This window comes from Spermophilus citellus (genome assembly GCF_964194105.1).
Source record: "Spermophilus citellus genome assembly, chromosome: 7".
Taxonomy (NCBI): Eukaryota; Metazoa; Chordata; class Mammalia; order Rodentia; family Sciuridae; genus Spermophilus; species Spermophilus citellus.
In genome coordinates this window covers 36080632-36093297 of record NC_138188.1, presented here as the reverse complement: position 1 = coordinate 36093297, position 12666 = coordinate 36080632, and the positions used below count along the sequence as shown (strand labels likewise).

The 12666-nt window shown below is 35.0% G+C and overlaps 1 protein-coding gene across 2 annotated transcripts in view; it reads left to right on the top strand.

Moving 5' to 3' along the window:
* Positions 1 to 12666, top strand: part of PIK3CB (phosphatidylinositol-4,5-bisphosphate 3-kinase catalytic subunit beta) — a 140330-nt gene that overhangs the window by 65546 nt on the left and 62118 nt on the right. For both annotated transcript variants that reach the window (XM_081302099.1, XM_081302098.1), the window contains 3 exons: positions 6570 to 6749; positions 9805 to 9975; positions 10819 to 10896. In XM_081302099.1, coding sequence (XP_081158225.1) covers positions 6570 to 6749; positions 9805 to 9975; positions 10819 to 10896 — 429 coding nt within the window. The remainder of the gene's footprint in view (positions 1 to 6569; positions 6750 to 9804; positions 9976 to 10818; positions 10897 to 12666) is intronic.

The following is a 12666-nucleotide window of genomic DNA, read 5'->3' as shown; positions in this document are numbered from 1 at the left end:
TTGCTTAGTAAACACTGTTACAAAGAAAAGTTTTAGGGCTGGGGATGTGGCTCAGTGGGAAAGTGCTTGCTTGGCATGTGTGAGGCCCTGGGATCAATTACCAGCACTGCAAATACAAAAACAAGAGAGAATAAGAGAAGCTTTATATTTAAGAGGGGAGTGTATTTAAAATTTATACATATCTAAGGTGTCATCCTTTGCACACCCATTATTACTTTATGTAGTAGGATAGTAGTTTAAAAGGGTGAAAAGTTTGCTCTTTGTGTCAGGTCTCATAGAGTGGTGAAACTGCACTGTTTAATTTTTACATTTTTAAAGAGATTGAAAAGGAACTGAAATGATTTTAAAGAAACTTTGAGATTTTAAAAAATTTTTGTATACCAGAAATTTAACCCAAGAGCACTTAATCACTAAGCCACATCCCCAGCCCTTTTTTATTTTTTATTTTGAGACAGTGTCTAACGAAGTTACATAGGGCCTAAGTTGCTGAGGTTGGCTTTGAACTTGTGATCCTTCCTGCCTCAGCCTCCTGAGCTTCTGGGATTACAGGTGTGTGCCAACATGCCTGGAAAAAAGATATTTTTTAAAAGAAACAAAGAGTTTCCATATTTCTTCATTTGCATTCTGTGAATATGTGAATTGAGTGGTGATATGGAATTTGGCATTATAGAATGTATATACTGTGAATCCATATTGAATGTTCATAGCAATTATACAAACTAGATTGTGCTACTACTTTGTGTATCAAGTATAGTCAACCTATAATTAAGGGGTTAACCTTAGTTTTAGGTAGGAATTCAAAGATTATTTTTGTTTGGTTTGCTCTTTTTGGTATTAGAGGTTGAACCCATGGTCACTCTACCCCTGAGCCACATCCCCAGCGCTTTTATTTTTTATTTTGAGATAGGCTCTTGCTGAATTGCTAAGCTTGCAGTCCTTGTGCCTCAGCATCCTGAGTCACTGGGCTTACAGGCAAGGATGTTTGTTCTTAATTTATAATGGAAGTCATAAAAATGATAATAACCATAATAGTAGCTGTCTTATATTGAGTACTTATACCTCTGTAAGGTATTTTTTCATATATTCTCCAGTTCCCACAACAACCTTTTATAAGTGTTGTTTCTTCCCCATTTTTAGTAAAGAAACTAAAAGCCGGATGTGGTGGCGCATGCCTGTAATCCCAGTAGTTTAGGAGGCTGAGACAGGTGGATCGATCACAAGCTTAAAACCAGCCTCAACAAGTTAGAGAGGCCCTAAGCAACTCAGCAATACCCTGTCTCAAAATAAAATACAAAAAAGGGCTGGGGATCTGGCTTGGTTGTTAAGCTCCCTGGGTTTAATTTCCAGTACCAAAAAAGAAAAAGGAAACTGAAAGATCAAACAAAAGTTTGCTCTTTTGTGCCAGGTCTCATAGTTGGTCCTTGAAAGAATCAGGATTTTATCCAGTATTTAACCAGTTATCTGATTATGCTTTCTTTTATTTTTTATTTTTTTTAATTTTTAATTTATTTTATAGTAGAATGTATATTGACATATTGTACACAAATGGAACACAACTTTTCATTCCTCCGGCTGTACATGGTGCAGTCACTCCAGTAATCATACATGTATATAGGGTAATAATGTCTTATTCCTTGGTCCTTCCCATCCCCATAGTCCCACCCCTCCCCTCACTCCCTTCTACACAAACCAAAGTTTCTTCATTCTTCCCATCCCCTGGCCCCACTGTGGATCAGCATCCGCTTATCAGAGTAAACATTTGGCTTTTGTTTTTTTTGGGATTGGCTTATTTCACTTAGTATGATATTCTTTAGTTCCATCCATTTACCTGCAAATGCCATAATTTCATTCTTCTTCTTCTTTTAAAATTTTTAATTGTAGATGGACACAATACCTTTGTTTTGTTTCGTTTTTTATGTGGTGCTGGGGATCAAACCTATTGCTTCACACATGCTAGGCAAGTGCTCTACCATTGAGCCACAACCCCAGCCCCATAATTTTATTCTTTAAGGCTGAGCAATTTCCATTCTGTATATATGTATCATATTTTCTTTACTCATTCATCTTTTGAAGAGTATCTAGGTTGGTTCCATAGTTTCACTATTGTGAATTGAGCTGCTATAAACATTGATGTGGCTGCATCTCTGTAGTATGCTGTTTTTAAGTCCTTTGGTTATAAACCGAGGAGTGGGATAACTGGGTCAGATGGTGGATCCATTCTAAGTTTTCTGAGGTATCTCCATACTACTTTCCGTAGTGGTAGCACCAATTTCCAGTCCCACCAGCAATGTATGAGTGTACCTTTTCCCCCACATACTAACCAACACTTATTATTGCTTGTGTTCTTGATAATTGCCATTCTGACTGGTGTGAGATGAAGTCTTAGAGTAGTTTTGATTTTATGCCTCTTTTTAGACAACATGTTAGTATTTTTAAGGGCAGATGTGAAAAAAGGATCTTGCCTTTAGGCATTTTCCCTAGCCAAGGAAGTTTGTCAAGGAAAAAAATCTATATATTATCCTATCCTGAGATATAATTAAATTAAAGTTTATTTTGAGTAAAGATTTTATTATCATAAAGTATCAGCCTCAAATTTAAAATACTATTTAGGGACTTCTGCAAGAAGTGGAATAAGGAAGTTTATTGTTGAGGTGACTAAAATTTAACTTGGAGACACTGACTCAGGGTAATGCATGTGTAGGTCAGACTGAATTTCATTTTATGGGTCAAATGTCTACTGGGATACACAAATAATGTAATCATTCTGGTTGCAAAGTATATGTTAAAGTGTTTTAAGCTTAGGAGAGAAATGAAGATATTGTAAAATCTTACTGGATTTTAAGCTGTAGTAGAATTTAAAAGTTCAAAGGAGTTTAGAGATTGTCTAATCAGACTCTATACAATTTTTTTTCTTTTTTTTAGTTTCTGATATCATGTATTTCTTCCTGAATATATCCAGTGCTAGGGGATGTACATCCTCTGCCTCCTGAAGTAGTGTGTTTACATTGTGGGCAAATGTGTTTAAATTTTGGATTAAAAAAGCTCAGGGTTGTAAAGCGCTTACCTTTCATGTGTGAAGCACTGGGTTTAATCCTCAGCACCACATAAAAATAAATACAGACATTGTGTGTTCATCTACAACTAAAAAAAAAATATATTTAAAAAAATGTTCAGTCTTGCCTTCTGTGACTTCTGCCTTTCTCAATGTAGTAATCATACGGTCTCTTTTATTCCCTGTATATGCCAGATATTCAGGTAGTTAAAAATATAGCAACAGGCCTTCCTGTGTTTTCCTTTTCTTTAGGCTAAACATTTCCCCCAAGGGGTTAAAACAAGTTTCTTGAGTTTTGGATCCTATAGACCACTAAAATTATTGTTATTAAAGAATTTTGAGAAGTCACATAGAATTTATAGATTTTATAAAAAAATTTATCCAAGTAAGGATATTTTAAAAACCCTAAACCATTATTTAATATCTGTTGTATTTCACAAATGAATTAACACTTTATCATAAAAAATATACATGACACAGTCTCAAAGACACCTGGCAACACCTGCATTCTCAATTCCTCCCACTGATGTAAAATTCTCATTTTACCATCAACCACTAACAACCAACGCTAGTTCATAAGGAGCAACAAATGGGGAAGGCTAAACTAAAAGTGAGATGAAATGTAACAAGGTATTCATTTAGTTAAGATATTTTGGAGACTGGTAGGGGGAAAACTAGCCATCAATTTCTGTGGGAAATACCAGACGTTTTAAATGGGTTCATAGTTAATATTAGCCAACCCTAAAACATGGCACTTAGGAAGCAGGATATATAGAACCATGGACCTGTCATGTCTGAGTTTTACTGAGAGTCCCGGGAGTTGAATCACAGATTCATTGTTTTTATTTCATTAATTTTTTTTTTGTAGTACTGGGGATCAAACTAGGCAAGTGCTCTTCCCTGATTATTTTTTATTTATTTACTCCTGCCTGCCCCCCAGTATGGGGTATTGAACCCATTTGCCCTCTACCGCTGAACTATATCCATAACCTTTTTTCCCCTTGAGACATGGTCTCACTAAGTTGCCACAGGCTGATCTGGAATTTTCAATCCTCCTACTTCAGTATCTAGATTGCTGGGTTGCAGGAGTGTACCTAGATCTCGTTATTTTTAATTCCAGTAATCACAGTTTGTAAAGGATACTGATAAACCTGAGCTGTACTGTCAACCTCATTTTCTACTTCTTAAAGATATGAAATAATTGTATCACTAGAGGGAGTGACACCTGCAATTTGAAATAGTCCTCTGTGTGGGGAAGGCTGGAGTGTGTTAAAGAGGTAGAGACTATGGTATTTGGGAGCATTCCAGGTAATGTGCCAGGAGAATAAGGAGAAATGTGAGGAACAACGAAGCATGAAAAATGAAACTGTTTTCTCACCTGTGTTGTCAGTTGAATTATCAAAGTTGTCATAATGTAAAAGTATGAAATGCACCCCCTCCCTGCTAAACAGAGGTATCTGTCCCCACCCATATATTTATTGTCTCTGATGTTTAGCTATTTGTAAACATTGAATAATAAAATGCAAATTAATTGTTCTCTACAATTAGTTTTATTAAAGAGGAAGTATTTCATGAAAAGTTATTGAAAGTGATGTTGACAACTGCTTGAATGAAATACAGGAAAAATCAGTCCATTTGAATTCTGACTGAGTTACTCTAGTTCATAGATCTTTTCTTTTATTATTCTTTGGGGGTGCCAAGGATTGAACCCAGGGTCACTTTACCATTCAGCCACATCCCCAGTTATTTATTTATTTATTTATTTATCTACCTACCTACCTACATTTATCTATCTATCTATCTATCTATCTATCTTTCTATTTATTTATTTATTTATTTTTAAGGCAGGGTCTTGCTAAGTTGCTGAGAGCCTCACTAAGTTGCTGAGGCTGACTTTGAATTTGAAATCCTCCTATCTCAACTTCCTGAGCTGCTGGGATTACAGGCATTTCCCAGCTTGCTTGGCTAATTAATATGTTTTTAGAATACATGAATTTAACTTCAAAGGCCTTTGGGGAAAATTATGAAGCCCTCTGTATGTGTTTATGTGTTTCCATTATATGCATGTATTATAATACATCCATTGTCTTCTTGATTGTGTCTCTCACATAACTAATGAGGATGAATCTCTTTCACATACTTATGAATCATTTTTTAATTTCTATTATGTTTCCCTTTTTTTATTTAAAAAATTGGATTGTGTTTTTTATATTGATGGAAGTTCTTCTTTTTTGAAGGTATGTATTTTTTTTTTTTAACTTATGTGTGCTCCAAAAGCTGGGTGAGGTTACAGGAACCTTTAGCCCCCGGCCAGCACAGGCTTCATAAATGAAGGTTCAATACGTAAGAAATCCTCAGGGAGTTTGAATTAAAGAGACAGGCTCTAATTATCTTTAAACCAGCTCCAGGACAGCTTCTCCTAGCTCCAGCCTCCAGCCACCTATTATGGTAGCGAGATTTACTGAGGAGGCTATCGAGAGAGAAAGAACATGCCAGGGAGTGGACTTATATTGGGGAACAAAAAATTCTGGGGAAAATCCCATCCAATGAAGATTAAGGGAGGCAGTGTTCCAAGGTGAGGTGCAAGGATTGGGTCTTCAGAGTAGTGGCAGGACAAGCCCTCCACACGGACAAGCCCTCGGACTTGAGAAGGGTGGGGAAAGGATGTGTCTTAGCGCCTCTCGCCCAGCCGGGGAGGATGTTCGAGGATGGCCTCCCACAGGCACCTATAGTATCAGCATCTTAGGAGTCTGAGGCAGAAGAATCAAGTGAGGCTAGGAGTTGAAGCGTAGCGTAGCAGCATACTGAGAGTTTCAAAAGAATGAACAGGCAGGAAGACAAGAACTGAGCAGAATAGAGCTGTAAATGTATTCTTCCAATATGTGCTTTTTTCCCCATTTTTTTTTGTTAGTTCTGTTTTGCTTCTATCTATCCTTAAGTTCTAGTCACTGTTCAGATTTCCTCAATTTTTATACATGCATATACATGTAAAAATAGACACACACAGCATATTAAGTTAAACACTGCTGTTGCGTGGAGTAATGCTGTTCTGTGTATTTCTGATGGGATATACCTCAAATAGCAATAGGGAGTTGTAGGTATATGTGTATAATGTCGTCTTGTGTTATGCAAATACTGGTGATTAAACTCAGGCTGCTCTAGTATATAGTTACATTGCCAGCATAGGTTTTTTAATTTTTAAAAGAATGATGTTTACTGGAAAATCCATGTTTTCTATTACAATGGATGGTAAAATTTAGTTAAATATTTATCTTATCTGTGGGATCTGTGGCACTAAGTATGTAGGAAGACAACTTGCAAATTATTCAGAAATCTTAGCAAGTTTTACATGGGTACATAATTAGAATACAACAAAATTTACTGGAATAGTATACTGTAAAGGATACACATGTAAATGTGCACACTTGTGCATAGTATTACATAATGATTATCAATTGTGTTTTTTCAACACAAATGTTAAATTTCCTGCTTTTGTGTTCTACCTTCCCTTTTTTAGGATGTGTTTAGCTTTCAAGTATCTCCTGAAATGAATCCCATCAAAATAAATGAATTGGCAATCCAAAAACGTTTGACTATTCATGGGAAGGAAGATGAAGCTAGCCCCTATGACTATGTGTTGCAAGTCAGTGGGAGAGTAGAATATGTATTTGGTGATCACCCACTAATTCAGTTCCAGGTATGTGTGTTAACTGTCAGTTTACCAAAAGAAAAAAATGTATGTGTAAGTATTTAACTTTTATTTCTGATTGTAAAAAGGTGTGCCTATCTTGGAACCTTTGGGACCTACAGAAAATTATGCTGAGATTATCAGTGTTAATATATTCACATTCTTTGTAGTAATGTATGTTTTTCTTTTTCTTCCTCCTCCTCCTCCTCCTCCTCCTCCTCCTCCTCTCCCCCCCCCCACCTTGTTCATGCGAGGCAAAGCACTCTACCAATTGGCTACATCTCCAGCCCATGATATATGTTTTTAATCTAATAATTATATACACTTTAATATGTATCTAAACGTGTTTGCATTTTACTTTTTTCGGTTGTGTCAGTTGGTGTTCTGTCATAATTGTTTTCCTGCAGCATTCTGAAATCTTTTTTTTTTCCCCCCTGGTACCCCCCCCCCCTAAAAAAAAAGAAAGAAAAAAGTAGGCAGAGGAAAACAAAACAAAATACAAAGGTTTCTTTTATCAGTTTGCTTTACAATGCACTTACTTTATTCAGAGGAAACCTAAACTATTTATGTTCCCAGAGTACATGAGGACATTCCTTCCATCATCAGTATTACATGCTAAATTATGTAAATTTTTAGCAATCGATGGATGAAATATGATGTCTTGGAATTTTACTTTGCATTTCCTTGGTGATACCGAGATCCACATGTGCTTATTGCAGAAATTTATTTCTCTGAAATTTGCCTATTTATAGTCCTGCTTTGGGTTTTATTTCCTTCTTGATATGAGAGGATCTCCTTGTATATGAGGAGTATTAATCCATTACTACTTAACTGTATTTGTCTTATATATTTTCTATAGCATTCTGAAATCTTAACACAAATTATTGTAGCTATTTACTGTTTCCTCATATAAACAAACATATGATTTAAGTGTGAAGTATTTTAGGGGAGCTGAAATATTTTAAAAGTTGATTAAATGGTCACTTGTTGAATCATATAAAAACTTACTTATATGAAAATGCTAAAAACTTGTTATTTATTTTTTAAATAGAGTATTTTGGGGTACTGGGAATTGAACCCAGGGCCTTATGAATGCTAAACATGCACTGAGTTATATTCCCACTGCAGTGAAGTAACATTTCAACTTTTCATTGTGAGTTGGCAAACTTCTAAATTTCAGTGTGTCATATTTATGTCTATAATCTTCTTTGCTCCTTTTTTGTTGCTTCCATTTGTGGTAGGAATTTTGCACGCATTAGGTCCTAAAAAGCCTTCCTTGAGGCTGGGGTTGTGGCTCAGTAGTAGAGCACTTGCCTAGCACGTGTGAGGCAATGTGTTTGATCCTCAGCACCACATAAAAATAAATAAATAAAATAAGTTTAAAAAATACTTTAAAAAAGCCTTCCTTAATTTTTGAGGTATTTATTTTCATTTAGTCATGAGTTATTTGAGCATATACTTTATGCAAGGTACTACACTGCCTCTGATAATTTTTGGAGTAAAGTGGAATTTAAATAGAAGGTTTTCAATACAATGTCCCTTTTCCCACAATGTTTGTTTCCTGGCTTTGTCTTCAAGGAACTTAAAGATATTTTCATTGAAATTATATTTGGACACTAAAAAATGGTTATTATGTAAGGAATAATAGAATAAGTTCCAAATTAGATTTCAATAGTAACAGGATTTAAATTGTGTTCTTTTGTTATATCGTTGTTTCGTTTTATACAAGGGGATGTAAACATGCCAAATATAAAATGATGTCTGAGACTACTGAGATTTATTAGCAGGCAACTGAATTTTATACTTTGTTGGGTTTCTGGCATGACCTTAATTTTTGTAGTTTAGCAGATAGAAGGTCTAGGAGCAGTTTTAACTTGTGTGAACAGCTTTGGGAGCTGAGACATTCTGATAGTAAGTGATTCAACCCGTGAGAAGGAGAAAGAAGACAAGTGCTTGGTGGGCAGCACAGAAGTACTAACTTCTCTTTGTGTTCTGCTGTCATTCAAGTAGCATCCATTAAAGTTATTTTAAAAATAACTTTCTGGGGCTGGAGTTGTGGCTCAACAGTAGAGCGCTCACCTCGCACGGGTGAGGCCCTGGGCTCGATCCTAAGCACCATATAAAAATAAACAAATAAATAAATAAAATAAAGGTATTGGTGTCCAACTACAACTAAAAATAAATTTAAAAAATAACTTTCTAAATAGAATACAATACATTGAATCACACTTTGAAACTATATAGGAAATTTATTCTGTTGAGGAATACATTGGATTTCTATTTGTTAGGAATCTCTGTTAATATGAATAATCATCTCCTTTTTATATGCCTCTGAAGAATCCACTGTTTTCATGGAAATTAGACAGATTTGGGGAGCTGGAGTGACCAATAGTTTTTTTTTTTTTTTTTAAAGCTGGGGAGACAGTAAAAAATGCTTACCTAGAACCTTGTGCTGAAAAAGGGCCACTTTCAGGGATGCACAGGAAAATGTGAATCTGCCAAATGTGAACTACGTTTTCACCTTTCCTAGCTGATTGGCTTAAATATCACATTGACATTAGATAAGTGGTTTTAAATCCAGGTCTTATAGATAACTTAACCCTTCTGAGTTTCATTTCTTTAAGCTATTAAATGAGGGATATAATCTCTCTTGTTGAATGTTGTGAAGATCATAAAGCTAACTGTTTTATGGGGTTGTGATGTTAAATTATCATGTTCTTAATATCAAGTTGTTTAGTTAAAATGTGCTTTTACAGTGCTTGTTGTATGACAATGCTCAAATTAATATTACTTTTCTTTTCTTTTTTTTTTTTTTTTTTTGGATACTAGACATTGAACCCAGTGGTACTTAGCACTGAGCTTCATCCCCAGACCTTTTAATTTTTTATTTTGAGGCAGGATCTCACTAAGTTGGTGAGGCTGACTCCAAACTTGGATCCTCCTGTCCCGGCCTCCTGAATTGCTGGGATTATAGGCATGCATCACCATGCCGAGCTCAAATTAATTTAGTCTGTTTTAAGTATTTGTCTGAAAATCCACACTTTCCTCTTTCTTGCTGTTGTAGTATATCCGGAACTGTGTAATGAACAGGACTCTACCCCATTTTATACTTGTGGAATGCAGTAAGATAAAGAAAATGTATGAACAGGAAATGATTGCCATAGAGGCTGCCATAAATCGGAATTCATCTAACCTTCCTCTTCCCTTACCACCAAAGAAGACACGAGTTATTTCTGTAAGTTTCATGTGTGAACCTTTGGTAACCCCAAAAGGCATGTGATTTTTGTTAAGTTATATGCCAAGTCTCACACATTTCCTTTGCTCACTTCTCCTTCTGTGAAAACTAATGCGCGTTTGTGAAAAACTTATTACCAGTTACTTAAAACTAGCTTTCTAGCTATTAATTTTCTTAGCTCAAGCTACAGATAAATGTAAATATACTATTTATTTTTTGTGCCCCCTCAAGAAAAAATGCCATCAAATTAGAGATTGGATGTTAAACCTAGAACTTATATGACTATTCTAGTAGAAAAGATAGATGCACAGAAATAGAAGTATTACCAGTTTCTATCAACTTAACCAAAATAGTATTTTTGATGAGATTTTTCTGTGTTTTTAATATTAAAAACTTTCAATATTAAATATGCATCAAAGGCACTTTTTTTTCCAGAACGTATTTGTATAAATATTAAGTTTGGGTTCATTTGAATCATTAACATTTTTTATAAGTTTCTCGGTCTTTACAATTCTGAATTTAATTGCTCCTTGATGATATATTTCTATATTAAAGTAAATGGTCAATTTATCCAAAGTTTTTCATACTGTTTGTTGATGCTTTTTATTTTAGTGATATCTCTTAGTAGTGGAATGTGTTCCATGGTAAAACATTTGCTCACAAAACCAAGTGCTAGTGATTACAATGCTTTATTTAATACATGTAATTTTCAGTTGTAAGTTCAGAGCCCTGTTTTCATAATTTTGGCAGTAGATATGAGAACTTATAGATGACTTGATTGTTATCATAGAATCTTAATTTCTTTCTTTAAAATAGCTCTGTATTTATTTCCTTCTTTTACAGCATGTGTGGGACAATAACAACCCTTTTCAAATTGTCTTGGTTAAGGGAAATAAACTTAACACAGAAGAAACTGTAAAAGTGAGTACTTCTTAAGATTTGAATTTGCCATGTGCTCTGTTATTTGAATAACTCACTCATATGCTCCATAACGTCACATTGCAGATTTTTAAACTTTACCCATATCCATCAATTACATGAGATAGAATATGGCAATTTTTGTAAGACTATTGAGTATTTTTGTTTGTTTGTTTGTTTGTTTGTTTGTTTGTTTTAAAACATTCTTGGAATAGTTGAAGATCTCCTAGAAAGGTTGAGATTATTTTTCCATTATGTAGAATAAATTATTTTTATAGCAGGAATTCAGCAAGTGAAATTTAAACTGAAACTATGGATCACACACAAACTTACTGTCCTGTCATCTTTGCCTAGAGCTGCATTCAGCCTCTTCTCTCAGTTTTCTTTCTTTCTTTCTTTAAACTTGCTGAGCACAGAGAAAATGATATCATTTCCAGGGGGTGGGGTGGTGGTGGAGAATGGATGATTACATTAAAGACCACAAGTTGTTAACGCATGGGGATTTATTGCACAACCCCATACAATTTTAAGTAAAGACCTTGTAAGGCATTTAGCCTCAAAAGATAAAGTGTTTTCTTTATTTTGTTAGGCAAGAAATTTGAGAGAACAGTTTTGTGATCCAAGGAAGAGAGATTCAGTTAATTTGAAATTTTTGGTGGTATTCGGGTGCACCTTGCCAAACATTACCAGTCACTTGCTTTTTGTACATGAATATTAAAGATTCTCTGAAGGAGGATGATTGGGGTAATGGAGAGAGATAGGTTAAAGGCTACAACAAGATGCAGTTATTTTGAATGAATAATTCTAGACATCTAATGTACAAAATAAGGACTATAGTTAATAATATTGTATGATGGAAATTTGCTAAAGAGTAGATTTCTTTTTTTAAAAATTTTTTTATTGTTTTAGTTATATGACAGAAGAATGCATTTATGCACTTTAATATAATATACATAGATGGGATATAATTTCTCATTTTTCTCAGTGTATATGTTGCACAATCACATTGATCATATAGTCACATATATATATATACAGTAATAATGTTTGTTTCAGTCTACTCCTTTCCTATCCTCACATTCCCTCCTCTCCCCTCCCATCACTTCCCTCTACCTAATCTAAGATAGTGCTATTCTTCCCTAGTGCCACCCCCCTCACCTTATTGTGAATTAACATCTGCATATTAGAGAAAACATTCAGCCTTTGGTTTTGTGGGATTGGCTTATTTTGCTTAGCATGCTATTCTCCAACTCCATCCATTTACTGGCAAATGCCATAATTTCACTTTTTTAAAGCTGAGAACTCTGCATCCCTGGGATGAATCACACTTGATCATGGAGCACTATCTTTTTAATATGTTTTTGTATGCAATTTACCAGAATTTTAGCATCTATGTTCATCAGAGATATTGGCCTGAAGTTTTCTTTCCTTGATGTGTCTTTGTCTGGTTTGGGTATTAGGGTGATATTAGGCTCGTAGAAAGAATTTGGAAAGGTTCCATTGAGTATGTATGCCACATTTTCTTTATCCATTCGTTTATTGAGGGACACCTAGGTTGGTTCCATAGTCTAGCTATTGTGAGTTGAGCTGCTATAAACATTGATGTGGCTGTGTCACTACAGTATGCTGATTTTAAGTCCTTTGGGATTAAAACAAGGAGTGGGATAGCTGGGTCAAATGGTGGTTCCATTCCCAATTTTCTGAAGAATCTCCATACTGCTTTCCATAGTGGTTGTACCAATTTGCAGTCCCACTAGTAATGTATGACTGTAC